Source organism: Daktulosphaira vitifoliae, unplaced genomic scaffold, assembly GCF_025091365.1.
Source record: "Daktulosphaira vitifoliae isolate Bord-2020 unplaced genomic scaffold, ASM2509136v1 Scaffold_1, whole genome shotgun sequence".
Classification (NCBI taxonomy): Eukaryota; Metazoa; Arthropoda; class Insecta; order Hemiptera; family Phylloxeridae; genus Daktulosphaira; species Daktulosphaira vitifoliae.
In genome coordinates this window covers 68,295,795-68,315,469 of record NW_026099572.1, presented here as the reverse complement: position 1 = coordinate 68,315,469, position 19,675 = coordinate 68,295,795, and the positions used below count along the sequence as shown (strand labels likewise).

At 28.4% G+C, this 19,675-nt stretch overlaps 1 protein-coding gene across 50 annotated transcripts in view; it reads right to left on the bottom strand.

Annotated features, from left to right (window-relative positions):
- Positions 1 to 7,257: 7,257 nt before the first annotated feature.
- Positions 7,258 to 19,675, bottom strand: part of LOC126895470 (obscurin) — an 80,457-nt gene continuing 68,039 nt past the window's right edge. For all 50 annotated transcript variants that reach the window (XM_050667388.1, XM_050667338.1, XM_050667360.1 and 47 more), the window contains 19 exons: positions 19,017 to 19,374; positions 18,800 to 18,940; positions 18,423 to 18,608; positions 17,914 to 18,151; positions 17,188 to 17,621; positions 15,487 to 15,625; positions 13,710 to 14,170; positions 13,279 to 13,651; positions 12,923 to 13,224; positions 11,991 to 12,146; positions 11,788 to 11,933; positions 11,499 to 11,660; positions 11,231 to 11,411; positions 10,982 to 11,149; positions 10,798 to 10,918; positions 10,458 to 10,638; positions 10,173 to 10,398; positions 8,470 to 8,575; positions 7,258 to 7,581 (listed from right to left, as the gene is read on the bottom strand). In XM_050667388.1, the coding sequence (XP_050523345.1) occupies positions 7,444 to 7,581; positions 8,470 to 8,575; positions 10,173 to 10,398; positions 10,458 to 10,638; positions 10,798 to 10,918; positions 10,982 to 11,149; positions 11,231 to 11,411; positions 11,499 to 11,660; positions 11,788 to 11,933; positions 11,991 to 12,146; positions 12,923 to 13,224; positions 13,279 to 13,651; positions 13,710 to 14,170; positions 15,487 to 15,625; positions 17,188 to 17,621; positions 17,914 to 18,151; positions 18,423 to 18,608; positions 18,800 to 18,940; positions 19,017 to 19,374 (4,217 nt within the window). In that variant the 3' untranslated portion in view covers positions 7,258 to 7,443. The remainder of the gene's footprint in view (positions 7,582 to 8,469; positions 8,576 to 10,172; positions 10,399 to 10,457; positions 10,639 to 10,797; positions 10,919 to 10,981; positions 11,150 to 11,230; positions 11,412 to 11,498; positions 11,661 to 11,787; positions 11,934 to 11,990; positions 12,147 to 12,922; positions 13,225 to 13,278; positions 13,652 to 13,709; positions 14,171 to 15,486; positions 15,626 to 17,187; positions 17,622 to 17,913; positions 18,152 to 18,422; positions 18,609 to 18,799; positions 18,941 to 19,016; positions 19,375 to 19,675) is intronic.

Sequence of the window (19,675 nt, the reverse complement as noted above, 5' to 3'; positions counted from 1 at the left end):
CTTAATCCCGTGTCTTTCACCTTTATCAATACCATTGTTCTTTTGCACAACTGATTCTAAATAATTAAAGCTGTCCAACTCTCCTATTACATCCTCCATTATTGTCACTATTCTTCTCATTTCACTTATCTCGTTTTTTCCTTTGTCAGACTCGTAATCTATTTATTATTTTATTAAATATTATGTTAATATCTATTTTTAAATTCGTTATTAATAATTAATAAAGTATTCACAAATGGTCATATTAGTATGATAATATCATAATTAGTATGATTAGTATGTCAAAATAGTTAAATTTTTATTGTAAAATACAAATTTTTTAGTTTTAAAATTTTATGTTGAAAGTTTTTAAGATTTTTTTCTACTTATAATACAGGTCCCATCGTCATTTACTAATTTAAATATAAAAAACTAATGATAAAAATAGCAAATCATGGTGCGACATTTATGTGCATAAATATTAGCCAAACTACATTAAAATATATTTGTATAAATATTAAGCATACTTGAGACCTACTATAAATAAACCATATAGTGATGCTAATTGTGATATACAAATTAAACTATTTTGATATACGAGGTGTGTTCAGAGAATAACGTGAATTTTTGTTCTATAAAAAAAATATTTATTCGTCAACAATAATTGGCGACAACATAATTATTATGTTGTCGCCTTAAAAAAAGTATCCATTAGATATTAATTAAGAAGCATTGACACTTGTTCGATTTAGCGATGCGCTTTTAATGTCAGCTATGCTTGTATAACAATGGCCTTTTATGGTTCTCTTAATTTTTGGAAATAGAAAAAAGTCACACTGAGTCATGTCTTGTGAATATGAAGGCGGAGCATCGTTACAGAATTGTTTTTGGGTAAAAATTTATGAACAAGCAATGAAGTGTGAGCAGGTGCATTATTGTAATGCAAAAGCCATGAATTGTTTTGCCATAAATCCGGGCGTTTTTTTCGGATAGCTTCATTCAACTTGTGGGTAATACTCTTTATTGACTGTTTGACTCATTGCAAGAATTCATGATGCACTATGCCATTAAAATCGAAGAACACAGTTAGCATAACCTTCACGTTCGATTGCACTTGTCGATCCATTTTCGTCATTTGTTAAAACACATTTCAGTAATCCTGCATCGTCGTTGACTACATTTTGTGACTCCTGAACAACTTCTATTTGCCTTTGTTTTTGTTCAAAAATTTTGCTCCTACACGTTTCATACCCAAAACATTCGAAAAAATTTCATGACATGAGCCAATCGATATGCTAACATCATCAGCGACTGATTGTTATTCGGCGATCGTTCATAATCATTTCTTTCAGTTTTTCCACATTTTCATCGGTTGTGATTTGCTAGGGCGTTCGTCATCTTTAACGTCTTTACGGGCATCTTGGAAACGCTTATACCACTCGTAAAGTTTTGTTTTACTCATGTTAGACTCACCATATGTCTTTGTTAAAATTTCATACACTTTATTTCATTTATAATACACCTCCAGCAATACACCTCGTACATAAAGAGATCAATTATATGTATTTGTTTATTATTATGTTTACCATTACGCTAAAAATGACGACTTTTATAATATATTAAAATCAGAAGTACATTTTCTCATATTACAAAAATGTCCCGATGAAAAACTCGAAAAACTCCGGTGAGAGCTGAGAAAAAATGGCGACAGCTAAAAAACGGTAGCACAGTGGAGTCGCGGCATAGTTGGGACAAGTATAGATGATATCTGACAGTGATTAAAATCACTGTTTGAGCAACTCGTTATTTAAATAATAAAAATAGAGTGGACTGTATTTTTAGATTTTATTTTATTATAATAAAAAATTATTTATAGTAACGTCGCGAAACAGTTCGGCAATGTTACCGGCGCAGCGTATAACGTATAGCGTATGGTATTCCACCATTATCACAAACGATAATCGTATACTAAACATAGGGGCCACTTTGAAGAACAGTCTTCAAAATATAATAAATAATATACACTGTCACCAAATAGAACAAAATAAATGAAACAATCAATTGGAATATAATAGAAAGATTTAACCCACAATCAAAAGGGATACTGAAAATAATATAAATAATGTAAGATAAAAATTCATCGACTAGAACATAAATAAATAATTACGCTTACCTATTATTATTACAAAAAATTAAGAAATAGGTATTACATTAAATTTAAATTACATAATATACAATACATTTTAATCATTTTAAGTCGGACTCTTCATTATCTTGGATTGGTAATGGACATAATAATCTCACCACTCTCTTTCTTAACCCACTTGCTGTCTTGACTGTTGCGACTCGCACTACACCGTCATTGCCCGGAAATGTGTCACTCACGCGGCCCAACTGCCATTGCAAGGTAGGCAAATTTGGATCTTTTACTAAAACCATTGAGCCAATTTTTAATGTGGAACTATTCGGTTTATTCCATTTGGAACGCCCCTGAAGCTGATTTAGGTATTCCACGCTCCAACGTTTCCAAATTTGTTGCGTAATATGTTGTACTCTTTGCCACCGTGATAACAAATTATTGTTTAAATTACATATTTCGGGTTCCGGCAAAGATGATAGTGAGTCACCTATTAAAAAATGGCCAGGAGTAAGGACGGATAAGTCAGAAGGATTATTAGATAATTAGGTAACCGGTCGTGAATTTAAACAAGCCTCAATCTGCACCAACAGTGTGTAGAACTCATCATATGTTAATTTTACGGATGATACAGTGCGATTTAAATGTTTTTTAATGCTGTGAACTGCGCCTCCCATAATCCGCCGAAATGTGGTGCCCGTGGAGGAATAAAGTGCCATACTATTTCGTTGCTAGTCATAAATTGATGAATACGATCTTTGTGATCGTCAATCGACATTAACTGTTTTAAATCTTGAAGTTAATTGTTTGCACCTACAAAACAAGTAGCGTTATCTGAATATATGTTATGACATAGACCACGGCGAGATATGAATCGCTTTAGAGCTGCAATAAATGCATCCGTGCTTAAATCACATACGAGCTCTAAATGCACCGCCTTTGTGGCGAAACACACAAATACGCATATATATGACTTTTGAGTCGCGGAATTTCGTCTATTGTTACATTTTAACTGAAACGGACCCGCATAATCTATTCGACAGTTTTCAAAACATCTACTTGGCTGGTCGACTCTGAATTTTGGTAAATTACCCATTAAAGGTGATATATTTTTTGGTCGTGCCTTGAAACATTTTACGCATTGGTTTATGACTTTTCGCNCTTTTACGCATTGGCTTATAACTTTTCGCACGCACCTTCGACCATTGAGTGGCCAGTATTTTAATCGCACCGTGGCAAGTGTAGCATGTGGCCCTGCATGCATCAGTCTCTCGTGTTCGCGTAACATGATCAATTTTGAAAAATTTGTTTCATTGGGTATTATAATCGGAAATCGTTGATCAGTATCAATAATTGTCGCGTTGTTTAATCTACCACCTACGCGTACGATTCCATCGTCGTCTATGAACGGATTTAATTTATATATTTTACTGTTACCCGACACAATACATTTATTCTTTAAATCTTTAATTTCTGAAGAAAAATAAATACTTTGTAATAATTTGATGAGTAATTTAATTCCTTTTGATATTTCGTCTACGCCTAACGGCCCGATAATTCTTTGGATATTATTACGTTTCGATAATGAATTATTTTTGTATCGTAATAAATACGCTACGACGCGTGATAACTTGTTCAGAGATGAATATTTATCAATACATCAAACACCGGGCTTACTGTAGTAGCACACGCGATAATAGACGTAATCTTTTCTTCGTTTTTAATATCGTTTATATGTTCCAAATCTTCGGTGTGTGCTATTGAACCTTTGAAATCATTATTAATTAACCATACCGGACCGTGCCACCAAAGCATGTNATACCGGATCGTGCCACCAAAGCATGCTATTTTTTAATTCGTTTGGCGTACATCCTCGTGATAATACGTCAGCTGAATTATCCCCCAAAAAATTACAAATTTAAAAAAAAAATTGAAAAATTTTCCCTTGTTCTCCGCAAATGGAGGAAATCTCCAAAAAAATTATGATTAGTTATGAAAGTTAAAATAACATTTTCAAATATTAACAAATCAAAATAATATTTTTTTATATTGAAACCTTATGTAATTTCTTTTCATTTGTTATAATTTTTTTGAAAATCTAACACTTATTCTGCTCACAGGGGGAATTCAAAATAGTAACTTTTTTACAAAAACTAACTTTTTCAACTTAATTTTTGAAAATGTTCCGGAAATACTGCGTCCTTTAAACATATGTCAAATTAAAGCTTATGTCATGTACTATAAAATTAAAAAAAAAAATTTGTCCCGAAGACCTATCTTCTATGTGCAAATGGCTACCGTATTCAAAAATATGCTATTTTGTGTTAAAATTCTGGATTTTGTATTTGATTTTATTTTACCTGACAAGGGGAGTACAATGATTTTCATAAATATTATATAAATATTTCCTTGTTCTATTATATAATAAGATAATTGACATAGAATATAAAGTTTAACTTATTTCAATTTTTTTTTCTTTTAAGTCAAAAAAAATAATTAATCTGAATCATCTTAAAATGCCAATTTTATCAAAAAACGAATGCGACGAACATTTGCCGATTTAGTAAAAATCATTGCCTGTGAAGCGTCTCTTAAGATACTGATTTTAATCACTGCCTGATATTATCTACATTAGTCCCAACTATGCCATGCTTACACCGTGCCGTGACCCAATTGTGGTACCGTTTTTTTTTTAATTATTAATTTTTTTCTCTCAACATGTTTATATAATTCAAATCCATTATTGTGTTACATAAGACGACGCAGTACCTTTTCCATAAAATTAACTTAATTTGTTGTATAATATTGTAATGTGTATAAAAGATAGTATATCTATTTTATGAATTTTTCAGGAGCGCCATGACAATTTTAAAACTTTAAGTGTGTCTTATTAAAATCGGCATTTTCAATTAAAAATTTAAAACGTAATTTTAATTTAGTAAAAAACAATAAACAAAAAACATGTTCTTGTTAATGCATTTCCATGACCTCTTAAAATTAATACATTTCTATAGCTTCTTAAATTTTATTAATTTCTATGGTTTCTCATAAATAATTAATTTCCATGGCTTCCTATATTAATCCAATTTTATCAAAAAACGAATGCGACGAACGGTTGCCGATTCAGTAAAAATCATTGCCTATAGGAATGATTTTTTTGCAATTTTTCCTTAATTCTTTTTAAGTTTTCAACTCCTTTGATTTTTATCTCATTTAGATTCAATAAACATGTAGGATTCTATCAATGTAGTCGCCCCGCGCTAGAAGAAAGTTCTTATTCATATTATAATTATTTTACTATATTTAGATTTTAGCTTCGATGCAAATACTCTTAAAAATTGTCAATTCCAGTGTATACAATTTATAACTTTTTTAACTGCTATAACTTTATCAAAAATGACCAAATCAATATAACTTTTTTTTTTTTTTATATGAATGCATGATGTCGTTACCTATCATTTGGTATATTTTTTTTATAAATCTGACGCTTTTCTTGTCCACAGGGGATATTCGAAAGACAACTTTTTTTTTAGTTTAAGTAAATCATTCAAATTAATTCAGTTTTGGATATTTAAATTGTAGAATCTTTTTAAAAAAGTTACTTATAAATGATTACTACACCCAAAGAAAAACCTCAATCAATTTTGATAGAGAAATTTTATCAAGGGTTTATGATAATGTTTTATTAATACGAAAAAAATAACTATTCTTATAAATAATTATTGTTCAAGACAAGAAAAAAAATTATCATATTGATAAATATATCATAGGTTCAATAGTAATGATATATTTATCAAATTGAACAATGAATTTATTATATAGATAGAGGTTTTTCTCTGGGTGTGTGGTTTCTATTTAAGTGTTCTATTACGCTAAAAAAGCAAAAAAATAATGAGCTTTTTTGATAAATATACTGTAAATAGTATAATATTAAATTATTAAATTATTAATTATTAAATATATTATATAATATATAATTAAAAGAATTACTAATCTGGGTAAAATTAAGGAAATAGAAGTTGGTATTGCTATTGTAATTATCCATCATTTTTTTAGAATTAAACACTATCTACAGATTTGCATCGAAGCGTTTCTTATGATAGTGATTTTAATCACTGTCAGATATCATTTTACTTGATCCAACTATGCCACGTCATCACTGTGCCGTGATCCCCCTGTGCTGGTTTTTTTTATTATAAAATTTCACAAAAATCAACAAAAATTATAGGATTAACAAAATAGGTTAAATATGCCATTTTCCTTATATTTAAAATATTAATAATAAAACACCGTATTAATTTTAAACAATTTTTTTTTGTTCTTAATTATTTTTTTTATATGTAAAAACTTATTTTTTAATAATAAGTAATAATATTAAAAATTAGAAGTGATAGAAAAAGTTTTATTGCATATTTGAAAACATCGCTAATAGTTGATGTAGAAAAGTATATTTTTGTTTTTGATGAAAGTTCCTTGTAGTCCATTGTATAAAACTTATAACTTTATTATAAATAACAATCAGTTTTTATTGAAAAATATTGCTTCAAGCTCTTTAAATTTGTATATGCGTTAAAAGTAAAGAAATATACAACTACTTTATTATTTTTATAATATCTCCGTAAAAATTACAATATTAAATTATTGAATATCAATTTCATACTAAATTTAATTACTAAAATTATTATTTATTCATATATAATAATTATAAATCAAATAACTCATCGGGATAAAATTAAGGGAATAATAGTTATTGTTGTTTTTGAAATAATCTACCAATTTCTTAAAATTAAACACTATCTACAGATTTGTGTCTAAGCGTTTTTTACGATAGTGATTTTAATCATTGTCAGATATCATTTATACTTATCCCAACTATGCCATGCCTCTACTGTGCCGCGACCCCATTGTGCTACCGTTTTTTTTTTACCTTATTTTAATAATTATATTTTTAATGAATTTATGTTACATTGATTCTGATGTAATATTTTTCATGCAAAGCACTTATCGTCCCCGGTGTAGCCATGTATTCCAACTGGAATTAGTGACCTATTTACGAGGATGGTCCAAAGAAGCCCAAAGTCTGAACAAAGCACTAGATATGCGAAGCCTAGTAGTAGTAATATTAATTAAATGTAAAACAGTTTTATTAACAATTATGTATTTTATAATTTACAGAATACACTGGTAACATTTTAGGTTATATTTAACAATAGTTTAACAAGAATTAAAATTAACATGATATATCTTGAAAAAGTCTATTAATTGTACATTTAGAAAATATAAATAATGTACATAACAAAAACAAGAAAAATGAATTTCTATAAGGTTTATTTGAATATCAATAATTCATCAACTACACTATTTGATCGACCAAGTCCTATATGTCTTGATCCTAAAACATCCAATAGTTTTTGCGAAGAAGTTGCTTCCTTTGTTCGCTTTTCATGATACTCTTTCGTAAAAAGCTGAAAAATTTAATTTTTGGTCAAACAAAATAAATTTATTAAATTAATCGATAAATTATTATATGTTATTGAGGTATAAATAATCATTAGAAATAAAATACTGAGGATGTATAAAGAAAACTAATTGAATGTCATTTTGGCATTCTTTTTTATTTTATTTTAATCAATTAAACAAATAATAACAGTTTACAAATGAAGTTATAGTAGCAGTAGCGGATACAAGAAGTATAACACCATTAATTCACCACTAAATAAGTTCGTTAAGGTGTGTTACATCGTATCAATTTGAAATTCTTCATTTTTTTTGAGTCATTTTTTCTAAGTTTGGATTTTTGAAGAAAAAAATGATCACATAATAAAGTATGAAATGATACTGATTTTAATAGTCATAGGTTATGGTGAGGATGCTTGAATTCCAATGTTCCCCTACCATAAGTATAGCATTGTCATAGAAGGAAATCGGGAAAGATTGAGGGGCACCTTAAGTTTAGTTTCACAAAAATTAGGAAAATTATATATATTAAAATACATAATTTTTTTTAATGACAATTATTATTAAAAATATATTTTTTGGTGAGAAAAAACAAGCTTATGCAATCAATAATTTTGTTCTATTACCGTCTATGACCCTTGAATTAATTTTCATAGACATATCATATGGGGCGTGGTGTGGCGCGGTGGCCACACTAGTTGTTGACAAAACTCTAGTGTTAAGCCGCGCCTACTGCCGTAGGTGAACGGATGGGTGCGCTTCTACGGTGGCGAAAAAGCATCATGTTCCCAGTGCAGAAGGCAACGGGAAACCACTGCACTTAATTTCCCAGGATATAAAAACTAAGACAAGGCTTAGCCTTTAGAAAAGAATAAAAATACATATCATATAATTACTTGTAACTTGTATGAATGAAACATAGTTTTTTCTCTCTTTTTAATCATATATTCAGTAGGTAAAAGCCATCTATGTTCATGACATTCTTCTGCTGAAGGTCTTTTTCTAAAATAAATAATTTCCTAATTAATTATTTACTTATTTAATTAGTATAATATTTACTAATGTAATAAAATATTTAAATTACATTGGATAATATAAATATTGATAAAAAAATGGCAATTAGTACAGTCAAATACAAATGAATGAAATATTATTACAGTATCAAACATATATAGCAGCTTAAATAATACAACCAAATTTGTTAATTTATAAATCTATTTAATAGATTTAAATTTGGTAAAGTGGTTTTGAAAAATATCAAAATATTTAATTGAGTTCTTAAACAATTACACAGGACAATAAATACATTTTTTTTTTATTGTTTACAATTTTGATATGAATTCTAAAGAAATTTGATGCTGATTCCAAACCTAGATTACATTTTATCTATTACATCTAGTTTCTGAGACAATTATTGATCAGTAATTAAGTGATAATTACTCAGTAAAATCACAAAATAATAAAACATTTTCAGTAAACTTAAAGCATAAACTTTTATTTTAATACAAGAAATCTCGAAAATTTGTAATAAATACTTTTTTTTTATATACTTTTCCAATATATTTTTTTATCTTAATATAATTGAAGTTGTGATATAGTATAATATTATATATTTTTTAACAATAAATACAATAGTGTATTTAAATTTTACGTATGAAAATTGTATAATTCATTTTTTATATAATTTTATAGAAAGATTTATAATCGATTTGCTAAATACGCTTTGATATTTGATTAATACTTTATATACGTCAACTTATTGAGTATACAAGTATACAGAAAAACAAGTATTGGTTACAAATTTTCGAAATTTTTTGTTATAAAAGAAATGTTTTGGACAAATTTTTTTAACATCATTACATCATTTTAAGTTAAAAAAAAATTGTATTGAGTAATTAGCTCAAAAACTGATTGTGATAGAATAAATTTAAGGCCAAATTTGGAATCAGTATCAAAATTCTATGGAGAATTCATAAACAAATTATAAATAATAAATATCTTTATGTTATTTGTTATTCTGTGTAAAATATTATTTTTAAAATTAAGATCCAAATATTATATATACGCGACAAAGATAAACAAAGATAACATAAATTAATAAGTTATCTATTAGATCATTTGTAGTGCTCTGCGATACCTCCAGAAAGAAAAAAATGATATAGTCCTTTATTGTTTTATAAACCCTAGCGGTTATTTACAATTTTATCAAATTCATAAAAAAATGCTATCCATTAATAATTGACAATACAAATTTATGTTAGTCAATTTTTTTTAGTATGGCTACTACTATAATGTTTTATTTTTTCTAATTCAGTCTGGTGTATTTATGATTTGCCCCAAGTCACACAAAATCTAGCGCCCACACTAAGTAAATTTTACCAGAGAATAATTAATTAATTGATTGACTTAAAAATTGTCAGCATAAACGATAAAAAGAATGTAAAAAACTTGAAATATTTCGTTTATTGTTTTTTTTCGTATTATTCAATAGTACATGTAATCGGTTATTGAGTTATTTTGATTTTTGAAAGGTAATATTAAGTACAAACGATATCATGTTTATCTTTGAACAATGTTTGTAAACTACTGATTTTCTTACGTTGGAGTCCTTTTGAACAATAACATTAAAAATCTGGTCGCTTCTTGAGATAAATCCTTGTATAAATATTCAAATCTATACCTAACAAAAGTAATGTTTTGTCTAGTTTCAATATCGCTGGCTCCCCGGAATGGAGACATTCCAGAAAGTAATATGTAAGCGATCACGCCAAGTGACCATACATCTGAATATGGAAAAGCTGGTTCGTCACAAAGGATTTCAGGTGCTATTAAATATAATATAGAATTTACTTTGAAGTTTATCTTAATGAGTTTTAATAATTACCAGTAAATTCTAACACACTATCAGTTTTAACAATAGCACCAAGTTTACTGACTTTTTGAGCGCATCCGAAATCTATGAGTTTAACTTGAATATTTCTTACTGATGCCATGACTATGTTATCTGGTTGTAAATTTAGATGAGCATATCCTCGCCAATGTAAATATTGTAGTCCATCTAATATCTATTCAAGAAAAATGGTGAAATTTTAAAAGATTTTAAGTGTAGTATAGTGTTTTTTTTTTATAAAAATATCATGTGATAATTAAATACAAAATAATTAATACAAAAATATTTTTTTTTTAAAGTTTGGTTAAAAACTAATAAAAATTAAACTTAATACTTGTGTAACAATAGTGGCAATCATTTGTTCAGAATAGTAATCTTTCGTTGATAAATATGTTAAAATATCAGCACCTTGAAGTTTTTCTTGAATGAAAACAGCAACTGGTGCATTTTCTAACCTACATAAATTACACCACAGTGAAAATACTTGTGTTGTTGTTAATAAATCAACATTAATTTACTTGAATGCTTCAATTAAATACGCCAAACGTTCGTGTTTTAATGTACAAAATGTATTAAATTCATGTTTAATAACAGATTCAGTGGAAGATGTTACCTCAATTAGTTTGGCTACAATTATAGACTCATTAGAAGTATTTATTCCTTTAAGAACAACTGAGAATCGACCTCTAAATAATTGATTATGATTAGGAGTAAATAATTTATGGGCAGTATTAAATTAAAAATATTTAATTTAATAATAATGTTACCTAGCAATTTCGGAAATAAAACGATACTTTTCAATAGGAGGCTGTTCAACCCATTCTGTTGGTTTATACTCCAATGTATAATCTAGTTTGTTATGTGGTTCATCTCCAATAATTTCACGACCACTCTCAGTTATTATTTGAAGATTAAGCATTGCTGGAGGTACTTGTATCTTTGGACAATCTAAAAATATTTAAGCATATTTTTTCATTTTTACAGCACTGAAAAAATATTTAATAATTTATCTTTTTTTTCGCGTAACGTACTAACCAGGAAAATTAGTTCGGACCAATTCTGATGAGGGTCCAATAGGTCCCCATCCAATACGGTTCATAGCTGCTAATCTGAATTCATAATTGGTGTAGGGTCTCAGATTTTGCATAAACCAAAATTCATGGTCAATATTTTTAGCCACTAAATCCCATTCTCCTTCTAAATATTTAAACTGTTATAAACTTCTTATATATTTTTTAATGAAAAATTTTATAAAGAATTTACATAATACTATTATTGAAAACTTTAATTAAATCGTTACTTAAACTTGTAAGTTTATAATTACCATTTTCACGAATTTCTAATTGATAACATAAAATAGGAGCATTTCCATCAGATTTTGGATGATCCCATTGTAAAAGTATTTCGGTATCAGAAAACTCTTTTACTATTGGAACTTCCATAATTCCGGGTTCTCGAGCATGAACAAGTCTAAAACATAGAATATTAATTACATATTACTCCAATAAATTTTTAATTACTTATTACCGAGCTCGTGCAGTAGTTTGGCCAAATTTATTTCTGGCTACAACTTTATAAATACCCAAGTCTAACTCTGTAGCTGGATCCAGTCTAAGAATTGATCTTCCATCGTTATCTTCTAACATTTTAATTCTATGACTTTCTGTTAAAACTACATCATTTCTAAAATATTTGTGGTAATAATTAATTATTAATAACTCATAATGAAATAGTTTATTAAAGTTAATAAAATTACTGATATACAGATATGCATACAAATTATAGCTTTTTTTTAATTTGATCAACAAGATCAAATTAAAAAAATTAGTTGTAGACACACGCACAAAAAAAAGTATCTCAGCTTTTGATTATTTGGTTATAGTAACCTATTTGCAAGGTAAGTTGAAACACCACGGTGTAATCTAAGTAGGGTTAAACTAGTCCACTAATACATTGGTAATTTTTCAATGACCAAATTTATTCTGAAGGAGATATATCATCCTTACAACAAAAACAAAACAGTTTAAAAAGTGGGGTTGGTGTAAAATGTGAGACCATAAAAATTATATTTCTTGCAACATATTTTAGGGCTAGTTTAATCCTAGATCTAAATTAACATTTTAGATGTTAAATCTTTATAAACCGATAAATGACAAAAAACAATTTTACATTAAATTATCATTTTTTACGCCATTTTCGCTGATTTTACTATTATATTCCTCATTATTTTAATAATACAGAAAGATTCATGCACATTAATTCATATCTTAGAAAAATATTGGGAAAGCTAATATAGTATTTATAGTTGGTATTAATTTTTACTTTTTTCACATATATTACTCTAACTGATTATAATTTTTGATAAAAAATTGGTAAAATTATAACTGAAGTTTTGAGAGAAACGTTAAAAAAGTAAAGAAATAAAGTAGTATAACAAATGTTTCAAGTTAATATCTTACTTAAACCATTGAACAATAGGTTTTGGAACACCAACTGCTAAGCACATTAAATCAGCTGGTTTTTCTGGTTCTATAGGTAGTTTTTGTGGTTTTTCTCTAAAGAATGGAGGTTGTCCATCTATTCGCGACTCTAAAATAGCTTCAGCTTCCACATGAGCAGTAGGTCGTGATCCAATTTCTTGTTTAAGTCTTCTCAGCGTATAAACATCAGCGCCATACTGACTTATCCTTGCTTTTTGTTCATCTTCTATTTCTTCATCCATTATGTCAGTAAATCGCCTTCTCTCGCGAATAACAGGAGTCTAAACATTTTTATTAATTTTATATATATATAAAAAAAAATTTACTTAAATTACCTCCCAGTCTAAATGTGATTCACTTCCTCCTCGACCGGTTAAGCTTTTACCAGCAACTTTCATGTATTCTCTTAAACGTACAGGGAAATTTGTATCCCTTAGTTGTAATAAATAAGTATCTGGACCGTATTGATAGTGGCTTTCTGATTTAATAATTCCAATATCTGTGTTGACTATTTCTTTATCTTTATCAGGGATTTTATCCTTCCAACACGGTACATGTTTCTTTTGTTTTGGTGGTTCAGGTTCAGGTGATGGACTGGGTGTACATTTTAAACCTGGAGGGTATATCATTTTTGATGGATGGCTGTAAGCTGATGACAATGGCCTACGCCTGTACCAATTTTTACAGGAAGAATTACTGTACCAATCCCTGTTAAACATTTATGCATTTTTATTTTAATAATAAAAAAATTACAAAAATAGGTTACTTGAAATTATTGTAATAATTTCTAAGAGAATCTGTATTGATTTTTTCAGCGTCTACTGGTATATCTTCACCGAGTTGTAACCATGGATGCTGTAAAGCCTTTATTACGTCTAAACGATCATTTGGATTTATTACTAAAAGTTTTGATATGAAATCTCTTGCGAGCGAGCTTATTTTTGTGCTGAGTGTATATGAGCCATTTTTAACTCTGTCTAGAGTATCGGCATCATTAACACAACGGAAAAGTGATGTGCCAGTCAATAACAAGTGAGTAATAATTCCAATTGACCACATGTCAGAGTATAAATCAACTCCTTCTCCTTTAGCTATTTCAGGTGAAATAAACTCTGGCATGCCGTATTCAACTGGCTCTAATTTTCTTCTGTTTATTTTTTTACTAAGTCCAAAATCACATAATTTGATTGTATTTGCACCTGGATGAGATAATAGTATATCTCCTGGCTAAAAGTTGTTTTAAAAAATTAAAAATTAATATTTTAATACGGCGGGTAGATTTAATTAGTAAAAAAGAGGGGAGGCTGTGGCATCAATGAAAAAGTATAAAGCAGTAGGACCAGATGAAATGCCAGTAGAAGTATGGAAAATATTAGGTGGTGTTGGCATAAGGTGGTTGAAGGAACTTTTAAATAAAATCTTATTAGAAGGGAAAATTCCAAATGAATGGAGTAATAGTATAGTGGTGCTGATATTTAAAGGTAAAGGTGACATACAGTAGTGTGGAAATTATAGAGGGATAAAGCTTATGAGTCATAGTATGGAAATTTGGGAATAGGTAATAAATAAGAGAATATGAAATGAGACAACAGTATCTAAAAACCAGTTTGGATTTATGCCTGGTAAGTCAACAATGGACCCAGTATTTTGTGTGAGACAAATAATAGAAAAGTTTAGGGAAAAGAAGAAAAAGCTGTGTATGATATTTATAGATTTGAAAAAGCGTATGATAGAGTACCGAGAGAGGTTATTAATTAATTAAAGTGAGTATTAATGAGAAAAGGTATGAATGAGTAAGAGTTTGACAAAGGAGAACACGAATTAGGTGAAATGAGGAAATCAGTGACAATAGTCGAGGACGTGTTTGGAGAGGTGAAAAGTTTTAAGTATTTAGGGTCAGTTGTGCAAAAGAGCGGTGATATTGACTAGGATGTAACACACAGGATTAAGTGCGGGTGGTTGAAATAGAGTGAAGCGTTTGGCGTCTTATGCGATAAAAGAATTCCAATGAGGCTGTAAGGTAAATTCTACAAGACTGTAGTGAGACCAGCTATGATGTTTGGTTCAGAGTGTTGGGCAGTTGATAAGAAAGTAGAGCAGAGTATGAGTGTAGCAGAGATGTAAATACTTAGATGGATGAGTGGAGTGACTAGAGAAGATAGAATTAGGAACGAGCATATAAGAGGGAATATAAGTATAGCGTCAATCGTGGATAAGATGAGAGAAAATAGACTTAGATGGTTTGGTCATGTTAGGAGGAAAGAAAAGTCGGAAGCTGTAAGAACAGTTATAGAAATGAATGTTGAAGGAAGAAGAGGTAGAGGAACACCAAAAAAGAGATGGAGGGATACTATTGAATGCGATATGAGGACAGCTGATGTGAGCGTCGATGATGCGGGAGATCGTGTCAAGTGGAAGTTTAGGATAAGGGTGGCCGACTCCAAGTAGTTTAAGGAATGAAGTGAGGAGGAAGAAGAAGAAAAAGAATGTTATAATACGACAAAAGTAATTTTTTAACGATTTTAAAAATATTTGGTACTTACTGTTAAACCTAAGTGAGCTATATCAAAGTCATGCATATATTTCAAGGCTTTTAATAGTTGAATGATGTATAAAGATACATCATATTCAGTCAAAAACGAATGTTTGGTAAGAACATCCAATATCTCACCACCTCCAGCACTAGTAAAATTATGTTAAGTCTCATTTTAATTTCTATTTAAAAATATTTATTACCCCTTTAAAACTAACGTAAGAAAATATTGCTTCAAATTATTTATAGTATATTTTAATTATAAATCGAAATTAATTTTTATAATAAATCGTAATAATCTGGGCTCATATATATTTGCATGTAACTTTTGTTAGATGAGAAACCATAGTAAATGAGATACTATTTTGTAACAACAGTAATAAAACTGTGAAGTTTTCTATTGCATATTTTTGCATATCTTAGAAATATGGACATATTTAATGTATAATTAATTTATTTGAGTTAATAACTCAAATAATTTCTATAAAATTAGTAAAATCATTTTGTGTCAGATAATGTATAAAAATGGTAATAAAATTAAATGCTTTAATAGTTTTTCGTTTTATTTCGCTTCGATACGATGTTAAGAAAATATTGGTATTAATACGATGTAATCATTTTTGTGTCTGTCAACAAAAATTCTTACTTAATCGATTTTTTTATCTATGTGTCAATAAACCTACATTTATCTAGTTGAACCAATCAACGCAAAAAATTTGAATAAAATTTTACTAGTGATAATAAGTTTTCTTTTGATATTCTTGTTTGTCGAATTTCATTAAAAAAATAGACTAAAGCAATGAACATATAAAAACTAACCGTCAACCTGAGTAGATAGCTGTGAGAATAATAAAGCTCGTAAAATTTACTACAATATTAAAATAAAAGTTTGTCCAATGAAAAAAATTACTTTACTTTCAATTTTTTCTAATTTTTTGGGACGTCTGGTAAACCAAAACCTGTACTAACTTAAATATCTTTAAATGTACATTAAATTAAAAAAAATAAAACGTTCCAACGATAATTTTTATATGAGTTATTTAACTTCAAAATGAGCTAATTCAATAAAAAAAATTAACAGATTGGCATCAAAGCATTTTTTTATAGTAACGTTAATCATTGCCAGATATGATATATACTATGCTACGTATTCACTGTGTTACTCAGGTATAGTTGTAGTTAATGTATGAATAATAAAATGAGTATAACGTTATGACATTATTACTAGATCCAAATTACATTATTTTCAAAAATGTTTATGTATATTTTCCTCCTCGATAACTAAAATTATCAGTAAGTAAATTTTCTTTATAGTGACTTTAAAAAGTTAAGTTCTACCCACAGAAACTTCTAAGTTTATGTAGTCTAAAATCAAATTAAAAAAAAATTTCACCAAGCTCGTACTGAAAGGATAATGGTCCAAGGGGTAGTACATTTTGGCGGCTACGAGTATTAAAAAAAAAAAACAAAAACCACAAGTTTTTTTTAGTTAACTTTGATATGTTCAAATTAAATTTTTTATAATAGTAATACAGGAAGAAATTCCTCTCTGGTTCACTATTAAGTACACTTATAACAAATATACATGTGAATTGAAAAGCATACGCAAAACTTTCACGACAACATATTAGAAAACTTCTTAATTTCAACTGTAATTTCTTTTTAAATAAATAAATTATTTTATATCTAAAATTTGTTATTTAAAGGATACAGTTCAGTGATGATACCGTATGTTTTTTGTGACTGTAAAGCATCATGTATACGAATTATTCGCCGATTACTTAATTCACTCATTATTTTTATTTCATTATCCATAAATTTAGTTAAGTAGTCTCCTTTCGCATGCATAATTTTAGCAGCGTAATTTTTGCCAGTTGACCGTTCAACAGCGTGATAAACAACACCTTGCGTTCCTCTTCCCAATTCGTCACCAATGTCGTATAAATCTGATATATCCTTTCGTTTCCATTTAGTTTCTGATTTACCATTATTAAAATAGTCAGATTCTCGGTCTTCAATATGAATTGCTACAGAAGTAGATATAGAGCCAGCTAGATTTCGAGCACTTATACTATACAATCCTGCATCTTTCATGATAACATCTTCTATTCGCAAAATACATACATCTGGTTCTACTTGTTCAATCTAAACATATAAAGTAAATTAAATGAAAAAAGCTAAAATAGGATGTTAATTAGTGATTGTTTAGGTAGTTTTCAAGTTTTTAGAGAGGGGGGCTATTAAAAGAATTTTTCGGTCCTCTACAAACAAAAAAAAATTTCATTACCTTATTACTATTACTATCTTTATTTCTCGTAAGATTTCTCATAGCTTAGGATAAGTAATAATAATTCATAAAACTAATAAGCCAATAATGAGATTGTAAAAAAGTTGTCCGTTAATTGTATAAATAAATAAATAAAGAGGATTTTTTTACTTGAATTCTTGCAGAATTTACTAGAGGTTGCCAATCTTTGTACCACTTAATTTCTGGATATGGAACACCAACTATTCGAGCTTCTAACTTACAGTTTTTACGTAAAGTTACAAATGCCTCCTCAGGTCTTTTAATAAATTTAGGATACTCTGCAATTTGTAATCGAACTCTTTGTTTTGCTGTTCCGTGTTCGTTGGTAGCGACAGCTTCATACACACCAATATCTCGATTTAGCATTCTAAAAATGGTAATATTTGTATAAATTTTTATTTTATTTTAATAAAACAACTTTCATAAAATTAAATAAAAATAAAAAACACAAACGTTTATAAACATTTTATAATAGTTTTTTCTTTTTAATGATAAACATTTGTTAATTTCTAAATTGTTGATTAAGGAAGAACCACAAAATTAAAGAAAATCATTAAAAATAAGGTCTTTTTAATTTAGATTTGTTAAAACTTTTAATACTATTTTAAATTTTTATTTAGGTAATTATAAAATTATACTTGTTAATGAATAACGTTGCTTGACCATTTCTAGTGTAACTTGAATCATAACGACCCCCCATTTCTATAAGTTGATTATCGAAGTAGAACTGCATTTTTGGTTTTGGATAACCATATACGAACCAAAATAAGTTGACATTATGACCTTTGACTCCATATTGTGTATCATGTTCTTGATGTAAAAATCTAAAATTATTTATAATTATTTAAATAGTTTTTAAATTATTTTTTGATATAAAGAGTTTAGCAAATTTCATTCATATAAAAAAATGAACTTTTCACTGAATATAAACATATAAGACTGAAAAATTATGGTTATATTATAACACACATTATACACAAGAATAACAAAAATTATATATTTATTTTATACATACCTCGGAGCCTGAGCATAATTATCATGAGGAGGTCTCTCGATATCAAAATCTTTCGGAAAGTAAGGTGATAATTCTGGATTGAATTTAGTTTCTTTTGGTAAATATGGAGTAAATTTAGGTGGTGCTAGTTCAAGTTTTTCCCTGTTATAATTAAATTGATTTAGTTAATTTCAAATTATTAAATAATAAGGCTTAATTTAGTATTTTTAAATTATACCTGAATGTTAAGACAAATGGTGAAGGATCACTAACACCATAATTATTTTCAACTCTAATTCTAAATTTATAATCCCTAAATGGAACAAGATTGTTTATATCACAAACGTTTCCTCTTATACCAGCTCTGACTGTAGTCCATTCGCCTTTAGGTTGTTCCTCCAATTCTACTAGGTAAGTGACTGGAGCTCGAGGAGAAATAGGTATGGATGGTTTCCAGGATAATGTTACTTGTCTATCTGTCATACGGCTTATTATCGGTGGATCTGGTAATGGCAAAGGTGCGCCAGTAGCACGGTAGCGATCGAAATCTTTGTAAAGTTCTCCCACAGGACGTTTTGAACGAGAATCTAGTCCGTCTAAAATCACATTTTACCAATAAATCAATTTCTATGGTACTTCTTTATTCATTTAAGTAAACAGGTTAAATAACACATGAAAATGTAAAAGCATAAAAAAAGAGTTTTTAATTTGCTATATTTTTAAAATAAATTTATTAGAAAATATTAATATTAAGTAGGGATTATATAGTGTTCAGTAACTAAGGAAACGGGTTTCAATTATTCTGATTGTTTGTAACAATTTACCTCTATTCTTACTTATTGAACACTCTGTATAATAATATAACACAATAAATTTTAATTTAATGATTAAGAATGT